Here is a 26,186-nt window from a genome sequence, read left to right as displayed (position 1 = left end):
TAAAAGTCCTCTGGTCTGATGAAACAAAAATATAACTGTTTGGCCATAATGACCATCGTTATGTTTGGAGGAAAAGGGGGAGGCTTGCAGCATCATGTTGTGGGGGTACTTTGCTGCAGGAGGGACCGGTGCACTTCACAAAATAGATGGCATCATGAGGCAGGAAAAGTATGTGGATATATTGAAGTAACATCTCAAGACATCAGTCAGGAAGTTAAAGCTTGGTCTCAAATGGGTCTTCCAAATGGACAATGACCTCAAGCATACTTCCAAAGTTGTGGCAAAATGGCTTAAGGACAACAAAGTCAAGGTATTGTAGTGGCCATCACAAAGCCCTGACCTCAATACTATAGAACATTTGTGGGAAGAACTGAAAAAGCCTGTGCGAGCAAGAAGGCCTAAAAACTTGACTCAATTACACCAGCTCTGTCAGGAGGAATGGGCCAAAATTCACCTAACTTATCGTGGGAAGCCTGTGGAAGGCTACCTGAAACGTTTGACCCAAGTTAAACAATTTAAAGACAATGCTACCAAATACTAAATACTAATTGAGTGTATGTAAACTTCTGACCCACTGGGAATGTGATGAAAGAAATAAAAGCTGAAATAAATCCTTCTCTCTACTATTATTCTGACATTTCACATTCTTACAATAAAGTGGTGATCCTAACTGACCTAAGACAGGAATTTTTAAATGTCAGGAATTATGAAAAACTGAGTTTAAATGTATTTGGCTAAGATGTATGTAAACTTCCGACTTCAACTGTATGCACTGTTTATAAATGAGGAACCTGGTGTGCTTGATCTGCTTTGCAAGCATTCCCGGAAGTCTTGCGATGTCGGCCTATGGGTTTAGAAACTCTGTGCATGTTTTTTTTATAGATATTTTTTTATTTCACCTTTATTTAACCAGGTAGGCTAGTTGAGAACAAGTTCTCATTTACAACTGCAACCTGGCCAAGATAAAGCTAAGCAGTGTGACAAAAACAAGAACACAGAGTTACACATAAAAAAATGTACAGTCAATAACACAATAGTTCAATCTATGTACAGTGTGTGCAAATGGAGACGAGCTGGGAGGTAAGGCAATAAATAGGCCATGGAGGCGAAATAATTACAATTTAGCATTAACACTGGAGTGATAGATGTGCAGATGATGATGTGCAAGTAGAGATACTGAGGTGCAAAAGAGCAAGAGGATAAGTAACAATATGGGGATGAGGTAGTTGGGTGTGCTATTTACAGATTGGCTGTGTACAGGTACAGTGATCGGTAAGCTGCTCTGACAGCTGATGCTTAAAGTTAGAGAGGGAGATATAAGACTCCAGCTTCAGTGATTTTTGAAATTCATTCCAGTCACTGGCAGCAGAGAACTGGAAGGAAAGGCGGCCAAAGGAATTGTTGGCTTTGGGGGTGACCAGTGAAATATACCTGCTGGAGCGCGTGCTACGAGGGGGTGCTGCTATGGTGAACAGTGAGCTGAGATAAGGCAGGGCTTTACCTAGCAAAGACTTATAGATGACCTGGAGCCAGTGGGTTTGGCAACGAATATGAAGCGAGGGCCAGCCAAGTTGCTGCAGTGGGTGCTGAGATGTTGGCCAGGGTAGGGGTAGCCAGGTGGAAAGCATGGTCAGCCGTAGAAAAATGCTTATTGAAATGATCGATTATCGTAGATTTATCGGTGCTTACAGTGTTTCCTAGCCTCAGTGCAGTGGGCAGCTAGGAGGAGGTGCTCTTATTCTCCATGGACTTTACAGTGTCCCAAAACTTTTTGGAATTAATGCTACAGGATGCATATTTCTGTTTGAAAAAGTTAGCTTTAGCTGTCCTAACTGACTGAGTATATTGGTTCCTGACTTCCCTGAAAAGTTACATATCATGGGGGCTATTCGATGCTAATGCAGAATGCCACAGGATGTTTTTGTGCTGGTCAAGGGCAGTCTGGGGTGAACCAAGGGCTATATCTGTTCTTAGTTCTATATTTTTTGAATGGGGCATGATTATTTAAGATGGTGAGGAAAACACTTTTAAAGAGCAACCAGGCATCATTTACTGACGGGATGAGGTCAATATCCTTCCAGGATACCCGGGCCAGATCGATTAGAAAGGCCTGCTTGCTGAAGTGTTTTAGGGAGCGTTTGACAGTGATGAGGGGTGTTCATTTGACCCCCGGACCCATTACGCATGCAGGAAATGAGGCAGTGATTGCTGAGATCCTGGTTGAAGACAGCAGAGGTGTATTTAGAGGGAAAGTTGGTCAGGATGATGTCTAAGAGGGTGCCCATGGTTACGGATTTAGGGTTGTACCTGATAGGATCCTTGATAATTGGTGTGAGATTGAGGGTATCTAGCTTAGAGTGTAGGACGGCCGGGGTGTTAAGTATGTCCCAGTTTAGGTCACCTAACAGTACGAACTCTGAAGATAGATGGGGGGCAATCAATTCACATATGGTGTCCAGGGCTCAGCTGGGGGCTATAGGGGGTCTATAACAAGCGGCAATGGTAAGAGACTTGTTTCTTGAAAGGTGGATTTTTAAAAGTAGAAGCTCGACTTGTTTGGGCACAGACCTGGATAGCATGACAGAACTCTGTAGGCTGTCTCTGCAGTAGATTGCAACTCCGCCCCCTTTGGCAGTTCTACCTTGTCAGAAAATGTTATAGTTAGGGATGGAAATTTCAGGATTTTTGGTGGCCCTCCTAAGCCAGGATTCAGACACGGCTAGGACATCCGGGTTGGCGGAGTGTGCTAAAGCAGTGAATAAAACAAACTTAGGGAGGAGGCTTCTAATGTTAACATGCATGAAACCAAGGCTTTTACGGTTACAGAAGTCAACAAATGAAAGCGCCCGGGGAATGGGAGTGGTGCTGGGGGCTGCAGGGCCTGGGTTAACCTTTACATCACCAGAGGAACAGAGGAGGAGTAGGATAAGGGTATGGCTAAAGGATAAAAGAACTGGTCGTTTAGTGTGTTTGGAACAGAGAGTAAAGGGAGCAGATTTCTGGGCGTGGTAGAATAGATTCAAGGCATAATGTACAGACAAGGTTATGGTAGGATGTGAAAACAGTGGAGGTATTACAGTGTATCGGTTACATGTATCGGTTACCAAAGTACAGTGCATTCGGAAACTATTCAGACCCCTTGATTTTTCAAAATGTTGTTACGTTACAGCTTTATTCTAAAACGGATGAAATAGTTTTTTTCCCTCATCAATCTACAAACAATACCTCATAATGACAAAGCAAAAACAGATTCACAGTGATTACAGCCTTGAGTCTTCTTGGGCATGACTATACAAGCTTTGCACACCTGTATTTGGGGAGTTTCTCCCATTCTTCTCTGCAGATTCTCTCAAGCTCTGTCAGGTTGGATGGGGAGCGTTGCTGCACAGCTATTTTCAGGTCTCTACAGAGATGTTTGATCGGGTTCAAGTCCTGGCTGGGCCACTCAAGAACATTCAGAGACTTGTCAGAGACTCCTGTGTTGTATTGGCTGTGTGCTTAAGGTCGTTGTCCTGTTGGAAGGTGAACCTTCGCCCCGGTCTGAGGTCCTGAGTGCTCTGGAGCAGGTTTCATCAAGGATCTCTCTGTACTTTGCTCCGTTCATATTTCCCTCGATCCTGACTAGTCACCCAGTCCCTGCCGATGAAAATCATCCCCACAGCATGATGCTGCCACCAACATGCTTCACTGTAGGGATGGTGCCAGGTTTCCTCCAGATGTAACACTTGGCATTCAGGCCAAAGAGTTCAATTTTGGTTTTATCAGAGCAGAGAATCTTGTTTCTCATGTACTGAGAGTCCTTTAGGTGCCTTTTGGAAAACTCCAAGCAGGCTGTCATGTGCCTTTTACTGAGGGGTGGCTTCCATCTGGCCGCTCTACCATAAAGGCCTGATTGGTGTAGTGCTGCAGAGATGGTTGTCCTTCTGAAAGGTTCTCCCATTTCCACAGAGGAACTCTGGAGCTCTGTCAGAGTGACTATCGGATGCACTGTATACTGTATACAGTTAGCACAGGCCCACAATATTATTGTTGTTGTGTGTAGGCCTAATCTAGGCCCAAGATTCAATCAGATCAGTGTTCACCAGTGGTAACCAAAAATAGCATAGTTTATCATTGCTTTGGTTTAGGCGGTGACAGAGGTATAACTGCGTTGGAGCTGTCAAATCCACAAGCGGCTCCCGGCGTTATACCTTTGCAGACATTGCCATTGAAAGCATAGAAATCGCATTAGTAAAAATGCTGAGGAGCGTACAAGATAATATTTCTATAAAACACTTTCTCGTTCTGGGAAGGGTGTAGTTTCGTGAATGACAACAAGAGCACCCACCCACCAATTTGGCAGCTCCAATGCAGTTACACATCCAACACACAAAAGCAATGAAAATACATGCGATTGTCGTTTACCACGGAATAATTTGAATTAATCCTGGCCCTACTCTATCATAACACATTTCATACAGACATAACTATTATGAGATTTAATTGAACCTAAACATTTCACCATGATGGCCATCAATACTCTCACAATAAATGTTTATTTTTTTCTCCACTGCATCAGTCAAATCTCAGAGAGCAGAAGAGCACATCGATGCAGGCTTCACCTGACTAAGCTTCAGAGAATGAGAAGACTGACCCAACTAAGGCACTGAGGGGCTGGTCTCCCCTCTATCAGCATATATCTCTCCCTGATAAGTGTTTGACCATGATAGGACCCTTGTTAGGACCCTTGGGGCAGCAGGGAGCCTAGTGGTTAGAGTGGTGAACCAGTAACCAAGAGGTTGCTGAATCGAATCCCTGAGCTGACAAGGTAAAAATCTGTCGTTCTGCCCCTGAACAAGGCAGTTAACCCACTGTTCCCAGGTAGGCTGTCACTGTAAATAAGAATTTGTTCTTAACTGACTTGCCTAGTTAAATAAAGTTTAATTTGAAAAAAATGGTCTGATTGATAGTGGATTTGTGGTTCTTAAACATTAAAATATGATATTATGATGATAATAATAGTATATGAAGTAGAATAACTTTTGTCAATTACTTTAGTACACTCCCAGCCTCCATGTTTTTACCCCTCCTGTTTCCATCTTTGAAGTGCATTGAATAAAGATTTGAACTTGAGACATTATTCTTGGTGTGATTCAATTAAATGTATTCTCATTGTTGACATAGGCTATTTATCTTTTTTTATCAAGAGCATTTCACAACCCTATTTCAAGACAGTGATGGCCAGCTGAGGAAATGTGGAGATGAGATGTAAATGAGATGACGTGACATCAGTATGTCCAGAGAGATGTGGAACAAAGCTTTCTTCTAACATACCATGTGTTGTTCATGCCAGAATTCCCCTGTCAACAGTCAACTTTTAAGACTTAAAAAGTATATCCCTCTATGACTTCAACAAAAGCTGTGGAAAACGAATGTAGAAATAAGACTTGAAGAGGCATCTATGTCAAAACTAATCTATGAGTCAGATTTGTAACTAAGCCTACTGTTGAATTTGTATTTAAATATGTTCTATGACTGTCTGTGTAATTTGGCAACAATAATCTACAGTAACATTGTTATTGTTGACTCAACCAACTCCACAGCTGACTAGGTTAGCAAAATTCCAGTAATTTCCCCCAAATTCCCAGGATTCTCAGAATGAGGAGGAAACAAGCAGGAAATCCAGCATCCTCCAACCAGCGTTTCTTGAAAAACTGGACATTTTTATAAAGTTACCTAACAAACCCAAGGATTTCAACAATAGAAACAGCACCAACAAACACAATACATTTCTGGTCAAACAAACTTTATTTGCCACTGAAACATATATAGCACTTCTCCTCACTAAGCAGGAGCAGCATTTGCCATGGTTAGGGTCAGGCAGAGGGCAAGCACTGATGGTAGAAAGAGGCTCATGGAAGAGGCTCTGGGGGGAAGTTGTTTAGAATCCTCTTCAGCTGGCCCCGGAGGCGGCAGGGGGTGCGGGGGGTGCGGGTGCTGGGGCAGGGGCAGGGGCAGGAGCTGGAGCAGGGGCAGGAACAGGGACGGTGAAACACCCTCTCTTGTGCCACTGCATGTCTCGCACACGTCGGACAGACTGGATCTGAGGTGCAGGGGCATCCCAGTCGTTCCAGTGCTTGAAGTCTCCACACTCAAACACATACTGGCACCCCCTGTAGCCGGGGTACATGTAGCCCACCCATCTGCAACAAAGGAACAGAGAAGGAGTCCATGAGACAGGACCAAAATAGAAGTCAGAATATGACAGTTAGCATAATTGACCATCTTTTAAAGGTTTTCAGGAGAAAGACGAGAGATGAAGTGAGACATGAGAGAAACAGAAAAAGGACGGAGAGAGAGAGAGCAAGTTAAAAAGGAAGAAAATGAGAGAGGGTGAAAGGGAGCTCTTACGTTCCGTTGAGGGCCTTGACACTCGCTACGCGATCTTGGAAACCATGTCCCCACAAACTGGGAACATCATCATCAACAATCTCCATCTTTCTACCAGTGAAGCCTGGGCTCTCAAACAGATGGAGCTTGTGTTCGGCACTATCCTAAAGAGGAGAAATGGAAATATGCACACACACAAACAGACTCACTTAGTGTTAAGATGTTTACTGAGAGCTGATTGTTGAGATAGACTGTGAGTGCTGAGATAGAGAGAGGCTTCAGGTAATCAGTGAGCATTCAGATAGCCAATGAGAGCCGTCTGCTGAGGTGATAAATTACTGTTGAGATGAACATGGAGTTCTGCAATGGTTAAAGTGTTGAGATAATCTGCGAGTGTTGAGATAAATGGGAGTACTGAGATGCTCAGAGAATATTTGTTTTTTAGTATAATTTTTATTATTATATTATTTATAAGGTGTAGATCAGCTTTAATATTACAGATAGAATGTGGCTCAGAGAATGTTGATAGAGATAGGTAGGGAATGCAGGGTGGTGAGATGGTAAACGTGTTAACATGGTCAGTGAGTATGTTGAGCATGTTTACATTTCTGTCATTTAGCCGACACTCTTATACACATATCGGTACCCCTGTGGGAATCGAACCCACAACCTTGGCATTGCAAGCACCATGCTCTACCAACTGTGCTACACGGGGTATGTTTAGACATTGTTTGAGTGCTACCCACCACGTTGAGAGGCCGCATGGACCAGAAGGAGTAGCTGTACTGGCTGTTGGTCCAGGTGTCCCAGCGTGGATACTCGCCTTTCTCCAGAACAAACTGCTCACCTGCAAACCCCTGGCGGTCATACCCCACCCATCTGACAGGAGAGAGGACAAGGACGAGGCTGAGTTAGAATATCTCTCCTCAGCATGTATGACGTTGTATTTGGCCAAATGTGGTAACAGATATACAGTATAATAAAAAAAAATAACACTTCACCTGAACCTGAAAATACATATTCTGTATGTGTAAGAAAGTGTGTGTCTGTGAATGACACCAATGCACCAGTACTCACGGGCCAGACTCAACCAGCACAGAGCCCACCTTCTCCAGGCCCTTCTCTGAAACGTCTTTACACTCGGTAGAAAACTCAGCCCTGCGGCCCTGGAAATTCTCAAGCTCAAACAGCACCACCTGGATCAGAGAGAGGAGGAGAGACAGAGGGGGGGAAGAGGAGGAAAGATACTAATATTGAGAAAGTCAAGCTTACAGTATAAAGAGAGGAAATATATGGGGGACTTAGGAAGAGGGTTTATAGAGAAGTGGGAAAATAGAGAAGTGGGCGAAGGAGAGAAAAATAAATGAAGAGAAACATCACAAGAGAGAAATAGACAGATAACAGATGGGGAGAGGGAGGGTGCAGTACCTTGTAAGTTGCTCCTGCTCCACCCTGGCTCTTCCCTGCAGCCAGCTGCTCCGGGGCGCTCTGCTGCTCCGACATCCTCCTCGTCCACTGGTTACTCCTCTCTCAGGAGCACAATCAGGAGAGAGACAGCGAAAAGAGAAACACAGACACCATGATAACATTCATTTCACAATGATGACCATCAGTCCTCTCAGTATCAATGGATCCTTTTACTCCTTTGAATCAGTCAAGATTTGCATCCACTTCAGAGAGCAGAAGAGCACATTGGTGCAGACGAATAAGGACCTGAGGGGCTGTAATCTACACTTTTCTATCTCCAGGAGAAAACCCTGGGGCCAGGAGTTTTTCCTGACTGTAGGCTATAACTAGGGCCCGGAGTCATCCCCCTATGAACATGTTATTCTCAAACACTAATGTGCAACCTTTCAAATCAGTGATTCCATCTTTCGCTGTCTATCATGTCCAACTTTGCAAGCGTCAGTCTGTATCATAACCAGTTCTGCACCCCTGACTCAATCAAACCTATCACTACAAACAACACACATCCCATAATACTCTATTCTGCAAACTCTTCACTTGCTCAATCATATATTTTACTGCAAACATTTAAGCATACCAAATTATATCTTTACCAACTCTAAAAATACTACACAATCATTCCTATCCCCCCACCCCATCCAACCTCTCCTTCTCCATCCGTCAACAATCATGACTGTGGGGTCTCCTTTACTTTTCATGTAAAATCAGTTTCAAAGTTCAATTAAAACCTTGTTAATCCTGCTGTGCAGAACCAAGCTGTTTTTACCTGGATATGCCTGCTGTGTATTGCTAGCCTCTCTCTCTGTGCCACTGGGTGTTCGGGGTTGAGCCGTTGGAGGGCAGGGGGGGTATTTATGGTTTATTTCTGGCCACAACAGCAGAAAAGGGGGAGCTGTTGATACAGCAAGTCTGTCGCTGACATTGTGTCCATAACGCTACCTCTCAATATGCAGCTGTGTTGGCACACGCTGCCCTGCCCGTCCGCCTGGCTGCCAGTGCGTGGTATGTGCGGGTACAAGGAGAGGGAGCCAAGAGGATTCAGCAAACAGCCCCACTCAGCACAAACTGGTAGACACGCTCACACACACACACACACTAACCACACCCAGCAGTCTAAACATCACCTAACCTCCTCACACCACTCTGACCAATAACATCACCAACACACAATAAGGAACCAAACCATTCATAAAAACAAACATAACATTGACCTCATTTTACTATATCCTGTTGACATCATTTACCTTCATTGACCAAACCCTGACCCTCAATCTCTCTTAAACCTCCCTACATCAAACACTCTACCTCCCTTTAACCTCCCTACACAACTCTACCCCGCAAACCTCCCTACACAACTCTACCTCCCTCAAACCTCCCTACACAACTCTACCCCGCAAACCTCCCTACACAACTCTACCTCCCTCAAACCTCCCTACACAACTCTACCCCGCAAACCTCCCTACACAACTCTACCTCCCTCAAACCTCCCTACACAACTCTACCTCCCTCAAACCTCCCTACACAACTCTACCCCGCAAACCTCCCTACACAACTCTACCTCCCTCAAACCTCCCTACACAACTCTACCCCGCAAACCTCCCTACACAACTCTACCCCGCAAACCTCCCTACACAACTCTACCTCCCTCAAACCTCCCTACACAACTCTACCCCGCAAACCTCCCTACCTCCCTCAACCTCCCTACACAACTCTACCCCGCAAACATCCCTACACAACTCTACCCCTCAAACCTCCCTACACAACTCTACCCCGCAAACCTCCCTACACAACTCTACCCCGCAAACCTCCCTACACAACTCTACCTCCCTCAAACCTCCCTACACAACTCTACCCCGCAAACCTCCCTACACAACTCTACCTCCCTCAAACCTCCCTACACAACTCTACCCCGCAAACCTCCCTACACAACTCTACCTCCCTCAAACCTCCCTACACAACTCTACCTCCCTCAAACCTCCCTACACAACTCTACCCCGCAAACCTCCCTACACAACTCTACCTCCCTCAAACCTCCCTACACAACTCTACCCCGCAAACCTCCCTACACAACTCTACCCCGCAAACCTCCCTACACAACTCTACCTCCCTCAAACCTCCCTACACAACTCTACACCGCAAACCTCCCTACCTCCCTCAAACCTCCCTACACAACTCTACCCCGCAAACCTCCCTACACAACTCTACCCCTCAAACCTCCCTACACAACTCTACCCCGCAAACCTCCCTACACAACTCTACCCCGCAAACCTCCCTACACAACTCTACCTCCCTCAAACCTCCCTACACAACTCTACCCCGCAAACCTCCCTACACAACTCTACCTCCCTCAAACCTCCCTACACAACTCTACCCCGCAAACCTCCCTACACAACTCTACCTCCCGCAAACCTCCCTACACAACTCTACCCCGCAAACCTCCCTACAACTCTACCTCCCTCAAACCTCCCTACACAACTCTACCCCGCAAACCTCCCTACACAACTCTACCTCCCGCAAACCTCCCTACACAACTCTACCCCGCAAACCTCCCTACAACTCTACCTCCCTCACACCTCCCTACACAACTCTACCCCGCAAACCTCCCTACCTCCCTCAAACCTCCCTACACAACTCTACCCCGCAAACCTCCCTACACAACTCTACCCCTCAAACCTCCCTACACAACTCTACCCCGCAAACCTCCCTACACAACTCTACCCCTCAAACCTCCCTACACAACTCTACCCCTCAAACCTCCCTACACAACTCTACAGCTCTTAAACCTCCCTACACTAAAACACTACCTTTCCAATACCACCCTACACCAAATACTACCTTGCCTATATGTACTTCCCTAATTCAAACACTATCGACCGCTCTGTTACACAAAAGACACCAGTTTAAATGTATAACACCACAGACTGGAGGGCGTGGGTCTGAGCTGAAATGAGTGTAATGCAGAAGTAATATTTAGCCCAATAATTACAAAATCAGAAGCTTAACGCAGTACATTTTATTGAGAATTTACACTTTTGAACAACGGCCTTACAACAGTGCAATATACATTTTACTTTCAAATAAAACAAACGAGAAAGAGAAAAAATAAAATAAGTAATGACAAAGTCAAACGCCATGGACAGACACCAAAGGGACAACGACTCCAAAGATTCCCTCAAAACATTCACTTGCATTGCATACGCGTTCCAACGTCTGTCTACGAAAATGTGGAATGCGGTCAGTGCTGTAGTGGAAGTAGTAAGACAGTGGCGCACGGCTAACATGGTCAGGGGAATGGCTTAAGTCAGCTCAAACAAGCCCTAAAACAACTGGTGCAAATAGTCCAAGTCATTTGCAGAAAAAAGGGTAAATTACCACCCTCATCTCAAAACAATATAGTTTACTTGCATTCCCCACTGGAGTAGTGTAATCCATACTCCTACCATTCCACTATACATCCGCACCGCTGCACCGACCATGTGCACAATGGGACCATTACAGTTGTGGATGAAGCCATGATATCCAGACTGTGATTGTACCACTGCTACTTGGTGTGGCCATTCAGTTAAGTGTCTGAGCAAAGCATGATGAAAAGGACCAGAGACTGCAAGCACATCCTTTTCCAAACAATGATGGGAAAATGCACGTGAGGTCGCTAAATGGGAGATGTGTTGCAGACATGCTGGTAAAACAGAAACCAGGGAGTGCACATTAAATGTATGGCTCATTGGTAACATGTACATTTTCCTTTCATCCTTACTCACTCATCCATCAGTATTACACACACAATCATTTGATCTTTCACTGAAGAGGTAAGTGGAGGTGAAGGGAGGAAGAACAGGCTGATTAGTGTTCATGTGTGTGTGTTGTACATGTGTGTGTGTGTTCATGTGTGTGTGTGTTCATGTGTGTGTGCGTGTAATTGAGATGGAGGTAGATGTCCATTGTGATTAACCCTTCCCCTCCCCACCAGTAGAAACAGATTCAGACATGATTGAAAATACAGCGAACACAGCATTCCTCTTTAACCATAAGTTTAAAGGGACTGCATGACGTCAACACAACAGATTCTCAGTTAGTTCATGACATCAGTCACTGAGTGGCTCAGAGGAATGGGGCCTCTACTGTAGTGATGCTTTAAATGCTCTCCATACAAACCCAGCACTCTGACATGTTATGATTCAGCTTTCAAATGAGCAACAATACAAATATAACATTTCATGATTACAGATACCATATTTATTAGTAACACATAATACAGCCTGGCTGACCATTAGTTCAGCAGTGTTTTGTTCTCTATGATCCATGACAAAAAATAAAATCTGAAATATTTTCCAACACTCCTCCACTGACAGATACAGTTAACGCATAGACGAACCTGAAAATGATATTTAAAAGAGAAAACAAAATAAAAATATGTCTTGTGGAGTGCTATACTGTCCTCCAGCTTACTGAAGCACTTCCAGGTTAAGAGGCATGTGGTCCCACAAGTTAACCATTAATGAAATACAACCTGACAGGAGAGAATGGGATCCCCCCGTCCGTAGTCTCCCGTCATGTGAGAGGGTAAAGTGGCTTTATGCAAAGACCCCCCTGACACAGGAGGTGGAGCAGCTAGCAGTGAAATGGACACGCTGAGCAGAGCAGCTCCATGTTTTCCCTTGCTCGTTTCATCCATAAGACCGAGGTTGTCTGAAAGAAGGCACCATGCACATGTATTTGAGCCAGGCAGGAAGAGAACAGAGAAAACAAACAAACAAATGACGAATTACAACATCAGCAGCAGAATTCCCATCTTCTCAGGGTCCAAGGTTAAGGCTACTGTCCGATTCTCCACCAGATTCTTCAGTTAAGGCAACCTACAGAGGGACGATGCAAACGGATACAAACCATCAGCCTTTTAGGGTTACGTATTAGCAAAACAGACACTAGAATATTGTCTAATTATGAAAATGTGGTAAAATGTCAGGTTTTTTGCATACAGCACCCTATGATAAAGAATGATTCATAATGAGGAACATTTGTGAGAAGAGAGGTCACCTGCTCATTCACACTTAGCTGTCATTTTCATACTGACTCAAGCGCTTCTTGGACTTCAGCTCTCTCAGCCACTGTGGTGAGGCCTCTTCACTAAGAGAGACAGACATTACAACTGGTAAATATTTCTGTTCCAACTATCAACAATCCCTGGTTTGGGATATTAGATCCAGGCTGAACAGAAGGAAGAGACAGGGTCACTATCTTACCCATTTTCTTTCCCTCCGGAGGGGGGCAGCACACGGGATGCCCGGGGAAGGAAGGGGGATTTAGGAGAACGGGATAACTGGGAGGGAGAAGTGGCGGGTCCCTCAGTCTGATTGTCAGAGTCACTTCTCTTCTTGAGCTGGGCCTGCCAAACAGAGGGAGAAACCAGCAGGAAAACATATCAAAAGCATTTTTCAGAGCAGTATGAGTGACAACATTACACTCCTGGTCAACTCTGTTTCTCTTGGGGAGCCTTACCATGAGAGCAGATGGGTCCATCCCAGGGAAGAGGGCGACTCTCTGGGGCTGGGAGGAGGCAGCAGCAGAGCGGGGGTCTGCTCCTCTCGCTAGCTCCTCAGAGTCTGAGTCCTTCTTGGAAGACTCCACTTTGTCCTCTGTAGAGGACAACACACCTGAGTACATCACTTCACAATCAAAACAAATAGGTTATTCAGAAGTCTAACAGATCTTTGACCATCTAAGTCACATCTCCAGTCTAACTGGTCGAATCATGTCCACTCAATCCATAGTAAAAGGTATGCAGCAGAACAAGGTAGTGGATGGAGATATGGCCGAGGGGGTCTACATGAGAGCAGAGTCCAAGGCTGACCTGTGGAGTCTCGAGAGCGCCAGTCCTCAGTAGGCGTGGCCTGCCCCTCTGGGTGTACAGACAGAGCAGCAGTCTTACGAGAGACCCTGGAGGGGCGTGAACGTGGCCCCCGCATCTTACTCAACTGCACCCTGGAGCGCAGAGCACTGGAGTCCAGCAGGCTGGTGGAGGCCTGAAACACAAAGCAAATCTGTGGAAACAAAAACTCTGACTTCTACGTCTTTTTAAAAAGGTGAAGTCAGTCTTACCTCAGGGAAGGGGAGGGGTTGTATCTCGGTCTGGGCAGGGAAGCCGTCTGGAGTGTCGAGGTCGCTGGGCGGGGAGTGGACATGTTCCCCTGGCGTGTAAAGTGGAGTGGGTTTCCTAGGGGACTGACCGGGGTGGCTGTCTGAGGTGGGCGTGGCAGGAGTCAGGCTACAGGAAGGACAGACAGGAACAAACAGAAGAGTACTTTAGGCTACCTTCCTAAATCTACACTACAGTCTGTTAAATGCATGCATTGGCAATGAGAGAACAATGTGACAGGTACTGTGTCTACTAGCTCTGTGACCGAGTGATATTCTCCTGTCTGGGTTTACTGTTGGAGCATCACATTTCATAGAGGATGCATGTGCATGATGACAATGGATGACAGGTTGACTCACGCTCCACTTTATTTCATAATGAGGGATGCAAACAGTGCCGAGTCACCTACTGTACACAATCATACCAGCTCAAAATCATCCCTGAGGTGATTCATTTGAATTACATTAAAATGACCCACTTTCTGTTGACAGTCTCTAGTATCGTATCTTTATCTGAAACTCTACTACAGCATCCAGTCATTTCTACTAAACATAATCCAGTTTTGTTGCTGTGATACCATCTCCTAGCCACAGGAGGTCAGTGATCGACCGGCCTGCTGAGAGAGGCCATTTTGAGTGCTGGCGTAAACCAGGTTTCAGTGAGCTGCTGCTCCTTGACCACAATGTGTCAGGAGTGCTGAGATTGTACTGTATCTGTACAGGAAGTACCGATAGATACCATAGTATGTTGATTTATTTCAATATCAGTAACCGTCTCTGCCTTGGAGGAGATGCTTGTGGGTGTTGTAAGGAAAAAGGTTGAGATGATTGTTAGCCATAACGGTGGGACAGCAGAGAATCACCCTGCCCTATCTAGAAGGCTGGACCAAACACGGCTCCGTGACTTTGTCTTAAGGTCAATGCTGCTCCAGGAGAAGAGACGATAGAGCACATCTCTCCCTTTAGCTGCATCCATTCGATACTACTTAGCAATCCAGGGGGTGTTAAATTGGAGATCAAATGGTTGAGGATTGTATATTTAGGAGGGAGAAGTGACTGGGTGGCATTCAGTACTAGGGATGTCAAGATGTCTTGATATCAGGGTAAAGCCTCATGGGAAATTAGTAATCATAGAGGAATGAGGATCAGCATATTTGGTAACCAAAAACACAAGCACATCCTGTTTCATAGGTCCAGCCCGCAGGATCCACACCTGTGATGGGTTGTGTGTATATTTCTATTCACCTATCGTCAGTGTGCAGTCCTGTCTCCCAGGTCCCGTACTGACTGTCCGTCTCACGGACCAATGTGTCCATGTCCCTCCACTCCTCACCGTCCAGATTCTGCTTCAACTGCTCCTGAGAGAGATGGACAGGGAGAAAATGACAAGTCAGTCAAAAAGGAGTGGATGCAGTGCATTCAGACCCCTTCCCCCTTTTGTTACATTACAGCCTTATTCTAAAAGGGGAGAAGAAGAAAAAAAATCCCTCATTAATCTACACAAAATACCCCATAATGAAAATAAGTTCAGAAATGTTTGCAAATGTATAAAAAAATATATATTTCTATAAGTATTCAGACCCTTTGCTATGAGACTTGAAATTGAGCTCAAGTGCATCCTGTTTCCATTGCTCATCCTTGAGATGTTTCTACAACTCCACCTGTGGTAAATTCAATTGATTGGACATGATCTGGAAAGGCACACACACACACACCTGTCTATATAAGGTCCCACAGTTCAGTGCATGTCAGAACAAAAATCAAGCCATGAGGTCAAAGGAATTGTCTGTAGAGCTCCGAGACAGGATTGTGTCGAGGCACAGATCTGGGGAACAGTACCAAAAAAAATCTGCAGCATTGAAGGTACACAAGAACACAGTGGCCTCCATCATTCTTAAATGGAAGAAATGTGGAACCACCAAGACTTCCTAGAGCTGGCCGGCCAAACTGAGCAATCGGGAGAGAAGGGCCTTGGTCAGGGAGGTGACCAAGAACCTGAAAGTCACTCTGAAAGAGCACCAGAGTTCCTCTGTGGAGTTGGAAAAACCTTCCAGAAGGACAACCATCTCTACAGCACTCCACCAATCAGGCCTTTATGGTAGAGTAGCCAGACAGAAGCCACTCCTCAGTAAAAGGAACATGACAGCCCGCTTGGAGTTTGTCAAAAGGCACCTAAAGACTCTCAGTACATGAGAAACAAGATTCTCTGGTCGGATAAAACCAAGATTGAACTCTTTGGCCTGAATGCCAAGCATCATTTCTGGAGGGACGGTGAAGCATGTGTTGGCAGCATTATGCTGTGGGGATGTTTTTCAGCGGCAGGGACTTAGATGACCGGAGCAAAGTACAGAGAGATCCTTGATGAAGTCCTGAGCACTCTGGAGCAGGTTCTCAGACTGGGGTGAAGGTTCACCTTCCAACAGGACAACGACTCTAAGCACACAGCCAAGACAACGCAAGAGTGGTTCCGAGACAAGTCTCAATGTCCTTGAGTGGCCCAGCTAGAGACCGGACTTGAACCCGATCGAACATCTCTGGAGACCTGAAAACAGCTGTGCAGCGACGCTCCCCATCCAACCTGACAGAGCTTGAGAGGATCTGCAGAGAAGAACGGGACAAACTCCCCAAATACAGGTGTACCAAGCTTGTAATGTCATACACAAGAACACTTGAGGCTGTAGTCGCTGCCAAAGTTGCTTCAACAAAGTACTGAATACTTACGCAAACAGTATTTGCTTTGTCATTATGGGGTAGTGCGTGTAGATTGATGAGGGGAAAAAACAATTTCCTCAACTTTAGAATAAGATTGTAACATATCAAAATGTGGAATAAGTGAAGGGGCCTGGATTCTTTCCGAATGCACTGTATGTGCCATTGGAGTCCCCCTCGGAGGTCAGAGGAAACGCATTCCAATATGACAGAACTGGATTCATCTCCACCAGCCTGAATCAAACTATCAAAGCATCTTACTGGCTGTCGGTTCAATCCATCACCACGTCTGTGGAACGAAACCCCGCCCAGCCTACAGTAACAAAGTTGGCCAGTTGAGAGAGAGAATGAGTGACGCTGGTCCTGATAGCCCTGTATTGTGTGGCTATGGCCAGGCCAGCAGTGGGTGAGAAGGATAACGAGAGGTAATGGGATGAACTCACAGGGCCAGAGACTGGTGAGACACTGTTTGCCGTCTACTGAACCGTGGCTCTTTTAATGAGGCTTCTACAGAGGGCACACTGTCCTAAAACCACACACTCACTGCTCCTGTGCATGCATTCACGTCTGTGCAAGTACGCGCACATACTGTATAGAAACAGAGAAATATTGCTGAACTTCCATGATCTCTACTGACTTCCTTGACAGTGCTATACAGATGCACTGCTGCACCACAACACCATGTCTAAAGAAAACGATTGAGGGAAATGTAATGGGAGTTTGGTGTGTGTGTGTGTGTGTGTGTGTGTGTGTGTAAGGGAGTGAGAGCAGGGCCAGAGGGAGAAGGAGGGAGAACAACAGTACAGGATGTCATTCATCATCAATGCCTTTCCTGACAGGAAGAAAGAAGGCCAGGGAGAACAGTAAGAAACTCCATCTGAGAAAGCACTTGCACCAAAAGTACATTAGTTCCTCCTCTCCAGGCTTTACAGCCCTAAAAATGTATATTTACAGCACAGTAACCTAGGCTTGTTTTCAAATCCACACTGACTTTCTGCCAAATCTGGCATCAGCAGTTAAACAAGCATTGGTTTGAACATGCTGTTGGTCACATGACTAATGCCTCAGGCTAACAGGTGGGCTGGGCTCAGGGTCAATTAAACAGGCATGCGAATCGATCTACATGCATAGGCCTTTCAGACAGATTAGGTTGGGTCTATGGTACAGCTACGTTTCTCGACGTGAGGGGTTTACTGAGAAGCATAGGAGGAACAATAGCAACACAGTGAAGAGAAAGTGAACAGACCAGCAAGGTGCAGTAAGATATGAATGCTTAAGTGTTGCTTTCTAAAACCCTCTCATTTCTGGCAGGAATGATTCCTGATAGGTCAAAAGACAGTCAGAGAAATAGACCTCTCACACCCACTTAATCCCTCTATATCATGAATTTCAGCCTAAGATTTAGTACAACTAATTCACAGGACTAAGCATGTAGGATTCCATAAGCGAACCTCCTGTAATCTAAATTCCTTGAACATGTACCATATCCACAGTGTGCGTGGGTGAACTTCAGCACACCCAAACACACCCTCACTTAGTGTTTGCCGCTCCTGAGGCTACCCGGTTACCTGCCAACCAAACAATAGCAGCAAGACAGAGAGGGTTAAGAAATAACATAGGCTGACTTGTAGTGCTGTTTAAAGCCCTTTCGTATTGACCATGTGAGGGTGTAGGCTCTGCTATCAACAACACTAGGAGAGAGCAGGCCTGCATGGCACCGCATTGTGAATCAGAGCCGTAGTGAAGTAGACGTTTCCTTAATAACATTAGCCTTGGCCAGCCTCCTCTGCTAAAATACCCCCTCTGTGGACAGGAAGGGTGTGTCAATGGAAATGACAGAACAATGAGCGGATGAATAGAAGGAGGGAGGAGAGAAAGGGTGATTGATAATCTAACACACTTTTGAGGAAGTAGAGGAGCCAAGGTCTTGGAAAGTTAGACCTGCCAGACATCACGGCTCTGAAAAACATCCTGGTATTATGACACCATCACATTTATGAAAATGTTCACCGTAAATCCCCTTATTTAATACAATACTTTGGGTTGAGATAAAACACATGTTGGGCCTATTACGTCACTGTGAAGGCATAGTCACTTTAAATTGGATTAATCCACTTCCTTACTGCAAAACAATCATTCATATCCGCCCTGAATAACAGCCAGTCAGTCACACAGCCCTACGAATGAGGAAGTACTGTGCAGCTCTAAGACATTTAACATATGGTCCTGCTGCCTGGAAGCAGACAACACATAGCAGGCCGGTTACTTAGTGCAGGTACAATGACCCCAACACGAACACTGCAGAACAAACCTCACACCGCCCCCAGTACGCCCCAACACCTCTCTCCTGCTCTAACCCCTCTAGGTGGAGTCTTCCTCAGTAGGAATGTTTAACAGTAAAACACATTGATCATGGAGTGGACTGGTCAATGACGACACTTTCAGCTATCCTAATATGACTACAGATCCCATGAGCACCAATCCCCTGTCAACAACAGAACAGCACTCCAGCCACATGTCACAAACTCAGAAAAAAAGAAACGTCCCTTTTTCAGGACCGTCTTTCAAAGATAATTCATAAAAATCCCAAACTTCAGAGATCTTCATTGTAAAGGGTTTAAACACTGTTTCCCATGCTTGTTCAATGAACCATAAACAATTAATGAACATGCACCTAAGACACTAACAGCTTACAGACGGTAGGCAATTAAGGTCACAGTTATGAAAACTTAGGACACTAAAGAGGACTTTCTACTGACTCTGAAAAAAAAAAAAAGAAAGATGCCCAGGGTCCCTGCTCATCTGCGTGAACGTGCCTTAGGCATGCTGCGAGGAGGCATGAGGACTGCGGATGTGGCCAGGGCAATAAATTGCAATGTCCGTACTGTGAGATGCCTAAGACAGCACTACAGGGAGACAGAACGGACAGCTGATCGTCCTCGCAGTGGGAGACCATGTGTAACAACACCTGCACAGGATCGGTACATCCGAACATCACACCTGCGGGACAGGTACAGGATGGCAACAACAACTGCCTGAGTTACACCAGGAACGCACAATTCCTCCATCAGTGCTCAGACTGTCCGCAATAGGCTGAGAGAGGCTGGACTGAGGGCTTGTAGGCCTGTTGTAAGGTTTGCTGAAAATAAACGCAGTTGACAGTGAGAGGGTGTTTCGTTTTTTGCTGAGTTTAGTTACCAAAACACTGACCTGAACAGGACACTGACAGGGTATTTTCTTCTGTCATTATTACATCAGTGTAATGTACAGACAAGGGGTCAAATGTTTGCTAAGAATGCAGAGCAGAATGTCATTAAAATCTGACTGACTCGGCTTAAGAACTTAAGACCAGTGGGCCTGGCTGATACAGGCTGCAGGGTAGAGGACTGGGTCCAAGGGAGAGGTGGTGGGTTCAGGTCAGCTGGATCAGCCTGAGGGAGACCAGGGCATCTGGATGATCCACCAGCTGGTTCTCAGGTAATGTACGGACAACCAACAGGCTCTAGCTAAAACCAGACCATACATGCACACAAACCAGACAGAGAGAGTGAATCAGTAAAGGGCTGCTGTGTGTTTTGTTCTTTCTTTGTATTCAGACGTGAGAGTCCAGGTGTGTGGACCTTCTGGGCATTAGGTACCGTGGAGGGGGAAAAACCAGCAGAGCTGCATCCCTTGAGGACAGGAGTTGTGTACCACCCATCCCTGTGGTCCTCTCAGTGAGTAGACCACCTCCCAAACTCCTCTCACCCTTTCCACCGCTCCATTATCTGGCTGGCCCCTGATCAGCTCTTTCTCCTCACATCTCACTGGCCTCCGTTCTATGACCATTCATCACCTCTCTCCTGACAGGCTGCAGAACACACTGATGCTCATGCTCAGTGACAAACAAACAAGCAGATCTGCAAATCTCGCAAATCTCGTAAAAACTGCAATCAAACTGTATCCAGACTAACAGTACAATTGACACTTCCTCATCTCACACCCGGACTTCATTGTCTAAGATAACTGACCTACAATGGGTGTCATTACACAACTACTGCAACTACATGGGATCCATAGCTACAAAGTCTATATCCATACATGGATCCCAGCACTGTTGTTGACTGCTCTATACACAGACAGTTTTTACCCCCAAGCCATAAGACTCCTGAACAGGTAATCAAATGGCTATCTGGACTATTTGCATTGTGTGTCCCCCCAACCCCTCTTTTTATGCTGTTTATCTTATATGCATAGTCACTAACTATACATTCATGTACATACTACCTCAATTGGGCCAACCAACCAGTGCACCAGCACATTGGCTAACCGGGCCATCTGCATTGTGTCCCACCACCCACCGCCCCCTCTTTATGCTGCTGCTACTCTCTGTTCATCATATATGCATAGTCTCTTTAACCATATATACATACTACCTCAAATCAGCCTGACTAACCGGTGTCTGTATGTAGCCTCGCTACTTTTATAGCCTCGCTACTGTCTTTTAAATGTTGTTTTATTTCTTTACTTACCTATTGTTCGCCTAACACCTTTTTTGCACTATTGGTTAGAGCCTGTAAGTAAAGATTTCACTGTAAGGTCTACACCTGTTGTATTCAGCACACGTGACACAAACTTTGATTTGACTAGATTAAACCAGACCATAGTTTAGGAGGGAGGGACAGGGGGCGAGAAACCCAACTCCAGCCCACAGTAAGCTATGACCTGAGGAGCCAGTGACACTGCGGTTGCAGTAGGAGCTATGGTGCACACACAGACAAAGGTCAGTGTTATGTCAAAGATGGTATGAGACGCAGAGGGCGAGAGAGAGGACACAGAAGCAGATGAGGCACAGAGGGGGGTGAGCACTGAACAGCGAAGAAAAGCAGAACAGTCAGGAACTATCAGGATCAGAGAGAGAATTCACATTGCAACACAAGACATTAAACACAAGTAGAGAAGGCCTTGACAAGTCTGAGGTGCTTGGAATGGGCAGTGACAGACGGAAGGACAGTTGATGGTGAGAAGGATTGATGGGGGGGAGCAAGTGTCAAATTGTGTGTGTGTCTTACAGCAGTGGGGGTGTTGGGGGTGCTGGTCCCAGGACGCCTGCGTAGGGACAGGCGCTGCTGGCTGCGCAGAGAGAACCTACGGAAAGAGTCCCGGCTGCGAGAAGCCAGAGAACGTAACGAGTTGGCCCTCTTGAAGTCCCCGGGGCTGTCCTCGGCCCCCCTGCCCCTACGTTCCACTGCACTGGACACCAAGCTGAGCGCCCCCTGCAGGGAACGGCGTGCGGTCCCCATCCACCCAGACACCTGGGACTGGGCCACCGACAGCTTGTCCCCCAGGTACTCCATCTCAGATCACTAAAAGACCAATGTCACAGAATGAAGTCCGGACAAAGCGTTCAGTCAGGCTGTGGTCCGGTACTGTAGGGCCTGAGTCCAGTGTGATACCGTGGTCGATGGGGAGTCCTTCAGCCAGGTAGTCATCCAGGACCAGAGCTGGTGTCCTGGATACTGTTGAGGTGCGTAGCTAGGTCAATGCTGCAGTAGCTGGGCTGTTCGTAAGGGATAGCACAGCCAGTCAGATGCATCATGACTCCATTTCAGTCCATCATCGGCAGCGAGGTGAACTCTAAGCTTTCTGTTCTGCAAAATGCCTATTTCTATACAGCTATACAGAAGGGCAAGACTGTAGCGGGGAACCCAAAAGGGTTAGGGCTGTTTAACAGACAACCCCAGACTCAGGTGTGATGATCCGTTCACAGCAGATATACTGCTGCACCGTCTGCAAACAGGTTCTGGAGCCACATAATGATGATCAGACCAAGTAGCAGCAATAAACCCACAGACGTAGAAGTGCAATGTCACAACACAGCTCATCTGTTCTGATTCTCACGCCCCTCACGGCGGGATTCTGAAGCTGTCGCTGCTGCTGTCGCTCTGACACATCCGCAATCGCAGAGGAACACCATTTTTAAAAATCTACCTCTCCATAGATCCCACGCTGCAGTCGTCTTCCTGCAGGAAAACTTTACAGGAAGAACGGTGCTGAACAGAACAGCTGGTGTCAGGCAGGAGGAAGAGCTGTACTGATTCCTATTCCCTCGGAGTACCCAGCACACAAACCGCAGAGCAGCACCGTGGATTTAGAAGCACAAACAGGAGAGGAGATTGTGATGCTAAGGTCAAATCCATGAGAGAAAGACCAGTGCACTCTCCTTCCTTTCCTCTCCCCCTGCAGGTACAGGCCAATAGAGAAATGCGTCAGTCTTCTGCTCCCATTCCCCAGCACTACAGGACTCACGCTCAAGGAGAAATTGAGTGAACAAAGTGAGGGAGGGGAGAGAGGAGGCAGGGAGAAGCGGAGAGAGGGAGGGCCTTGATTTGCAGTGCAGGAGGGGAGGGCGATATATGTTCTGCGGTGATCCATCTCTCCTGCATGTTTCTGCTTGCAGCGAGCAAGAGAGAATTCTCACAGGCATAGTCAGCACAGGGCGGAGGGGGTAGAAAGCAAACATAGGAAGGATGGGGGGGTTGACAGTGATAGGAACTTTATGTTGAGCCTATACTTTAAAATAGATGGAGAGAATGTGTGTCTGAAAGAAAGAGAGGGAGCAAAAGAGCAAGGAGGAGACCGGTGTAGCTGTTTTCAAGAGCTACTGGGGTTGTGGCTGTCAGCAGCAGTGAGCTCATGGCTAAACGGAGGAATCACGACAGTGTGTCAGAGTTTGCCTAACAAATGTCTCCCTGACTCACGTCAGGTCACAGAAGTCTGTCCTCTCCCACTTTCAGATCTCCACCGTTCCTAGCATTCATCTCACTGAATTAAGCCTTAGTGAGTAAGACACTCTAGTCTATAAAACAACCGAGTACCACAGATTTATTCTCAAACAGAAACCCCCTGAGAAATAAACTGGAGCAGAGACTGATGACTGCTACTCTGAGCTGCCCACAACTGCCCCCTGGTGGACTTCTGGAGAACAGTTGAGGAACCCTCCAGGAACCATCCTATAGCTGGAAATCACAGTTCTCTCCACAAACACAGACTCAAGTTTCATCAACTATGAAGATAACCATTTTACTACAGAAAAAAAAGTCTGCTAAAAACAATTGTCCAGCAAGAAATGACGGCCCTCAAGTCCCCTCTAAACAGAGTCCACAAAGGGACGTTGGCCAGATGATTTTCAGTTGTATCCGTCTCGTCTGTCCTCTCCCTGGTTTCCCTGCTCTGATGAATCATCTCCCATCACAGCCAGTGTAGATGCCTTAGACAGCTCATGTAGTCTGAGCCTGGTGACCATAGTGCACACTCACACTAGGCCCAACCTCCACGCTGATACAGAGAAACACCATCACCACAACATCAAGCGACATCCAGTCATTGACGCGTGTTGATACTCCAAATCCACACTCAATAAGGAGGTCCCGTCAACCACGCCCATAACTTGGGGAAAATTCTTTCCCATTGACCTCCAGTGTAAAAGACCCAACTTCATTGTACATTTTTTGCAGAAAAGCTGCTGTGTTGTTCAATGTACATGTAACCAGGTAAATAATTGCGACCTACAGTTCACCATGCTCCCACATAGGGAAGTAGAGCCTGCGAGAAGAGCCCTGTGGCTTCTGGCTGTTCGGTGTGGGAGACCCGGTGTCCAAGTAGGCTACACATAGCTATATGTGGGAAAACATTTCACAGGTAAGACATTTACCTCGTTTAGTATTGTCCGTGTGTGTGTGTGTGTGTGTGTGTGTGTGTGTGTGTGTGTGTATAGTCTGTTGTTGGTCTTGGCTAGCTTAATGTTCTGGTTGGTAGCTGTTACATCAATAACTCATTCTAGACCAGGTATTTCACACTCCTGTCTCCAGTTGGTCTACAAACAATTAAAAACTAGAATCCCTGCGGTAATTGCAGCACCACTCAGACCAGCAAGAGCTGACAGACACAGGAAACATCATGAAGAAACACAGGGAGGGCTCATTGTGGGGAGGGGAGGGCTCATTGTGGCGAGGGCTCATTGTGGCGAGGGCTCATTGTGGCGAGGGCTCATTGTGGCGAGGGCTCATTGTGGCGAGGGCTCATTGTGGGGAGGCGAGGGCTCATTGTGGGGAGGCGAGGGCTCATTGTGGGGAGGGGAGGGCTCATTGTGGGGAGGGGAGGGCTCATTGTGGGGAGGGGAGGGCTCATTGTGGGGAGGGGAGGGCTCATTGTGGGGAGGGGAGGGCTCATTGGGGGAGGGGAGGGCTCATTGGGGGAGGGGAGGGCTCATTGGGGGAGGGGAGGGCTCATTGTGGGGAGGGGAGGGCTCATTGGGGGAGGGGAGGGCTCATTGGGGGAGGGGAGGGCTCATTGGGGGAGGGGAGGGCTCATTGGGGGAGGGGAGGGCTCATTGTGGGGAGGGGAGGGCAGCCTGGTCTCTGAATGGAATCTGCTTTGTAGCACAGGCTATTTACATGGTGCATGGGTCTCTGTAGTGTACCAGTGGTAAAGAGGAGCACCAACACTAAAGTATTAAGACAGGTGCTTGAATAAAAGGAATGTCTATCACACAATGGGAAATGTCACTGCAGAGCCTTTCTTCAGCTATGCAAACAGAAGGCTGTCAAAATGAGCAGCACATAATCCTGAATTACAGGCCTAAAAACATGATTTCATTTCTCTGCTTTGTGTGTTTCACATTACTCATCACCTCCAGTGAACTAACTGCATTCCTACTCCACCCTACTGTAACACACACAACCCAATCTGCAAATGAAGTCATATACAAGCACATTTTTCCAAATCACCAGGGTTTTCTGTGAGATTCAGCTCAAAAGTATAAACAGTGATAACATAGAACTGAGGGGCTCCAATTGTTACCATGATGAAGCAGTGTCATTTCACTGTAGCAGAAGCTCATCTCTGAAACTTGTCCAACTTTCAGTCAGAAATTAGGTGATTGTGTGTGTGTGTGTGTGTGTGTGTGTGTGTGTGTGTGTGTGTGTGTGTGTGTGTGTGTGTGTACACCTGTGTGTATGGAAACAGAGCATCGTGACTCACCCAGCTCTGTCGGACCCTCTCTCTATGTGCACTCCTGCTCCTCATCCTGAGGCTCCCCTCCATAGCACCCTCCGACGGGGCTGATCTATGGGACACGCTGCGGGACCTCATCCGGTTCAGCTCCTAAGACACGGAGAGCGTAGAATGAAATCTAATGTTTGCTGTTACGGAACAGTTTACTAGCCTGCTAATATTGATTTGCTGGAAAGTCTAGGGGTCTTACGCCTGGCTAACTGGTCTGTAGCCTGATTTCAGCGTATGATGACTGTGTTGTCCGCACATGTATCCAGGAGACAGCAACCTTACCTTAGGTCCAGCTCAGTCTCAACGCCTCCTTGGCTAGCCCAAGCACATTATTGTTCGTTCAAAACAGTGACAGAAATACATATACAAAAATAAACAAAAGCCCACTAAGAAAAATAACCCAGCATCCTCCTGGTTCTGCAAGCTTGCACCCTAATTATCTTCTGATTGCCTCCACCTGT

General features: G+C 46.4%; 2 protein-coding genes across 3 annotated transcripts in view; both read right to left on the bottom strand.

Annotated features, from left to right (window-relative positions):
* Positions 1 to 5,766: 5,766 nt before the first annotated feature.
* Positions 5,767 to 8,648, bottom strand: LOC115164651 (beta-crystallin B3). Its single transcript, XM_029717352.1, has 6 exons — positions 8,603 to 8,648; positions 7,798 to 7,898; positions 7,447 to 7,565; positions 7,116 to 7,248; positions 6,391 to 6,533; positions 5,767 to 6,182 (listed from the first exon to the last, which is right to left on the bottom strand). The coding sequence occupies exons 2-6, from the start codon at positions 7,870 to 7,872 to the stop codon at positions 5,933 to 5,935; spliced, it is 720 nt and encodes a 239-aa protein (XP_029573212.1). The 5' UTR covers positions 7,873 to 7,898; positions 8,603 to 8,648; the 3' UTR covers positions 5,767 to 5,932.
* A 2,181-nt stretch (positions 8,649 to 10,829) lies between these two features.
* Positions 10,830 to 26,186, bottom strand: part of LOC115164648 (protein PRRC2C) — a 32,406-nt gene continuing 17,049 nt past the window's right edge. For both annotated transcript variants that reach the window (XM_029717349.1, XM_029717350.1), the window contains 8 exons: positions 25,702 to 25,824; positions 15,217 to 15,329; positions 13,936 to 14,101; positions 13,688 to 13,859; positions 13,336 to 13,472; positions 13,080 to 13,222; positions 12,874 to 12,963; positions 10,830 to 12,692 (listed from right to left, as the gene is read on the bottom strand). In XM_029717349.1, coding sequence (XP_029573209.1) covers positions 12,888 to 12,963; positions 13,080 to 13,222; positions 13,336 to 13,472; positions 13,688 to 13,859; positions 13,936 to 14,101; positions 15,217 to 15,329; positions 25,702 to 25,824 — 930 coding nt within the window. In that variant the 3' untranslated portion in view covers positions 10,830 to 12,692; positions 12,874 to 12,887. The remainder of the gene's footprint in view (positions 12,693 to 12,873; positions 12,964 to 13,079; positions 13,223 to 13,335; positions 13,473 to 13,687; positions 13,860 to 13,935; positions 14,102 to 15,216; positions 15,330 to 25,701; positions 25,825 to 26,186) is intronic.

The sequence above is a fragment of the Salmo trutta genome, chromosome 27, assembly GCF_901001165.1.
Source record: "Salmo trutta chromosome 27, fSalTru1.1, whole genome shotgun sequence".
In the NCBI taxonomy this organism is placed as follows: Eukaryota; Metazoa; Chordata; class Actinopteri; order Salmoniformes; family Salmonidae; genus Salmo; species Salmo trutta.
Note: the sequence above shows the minus strand (reverse complement) of the source record. Positions and strands in the feature narration are given on the sequence as shown.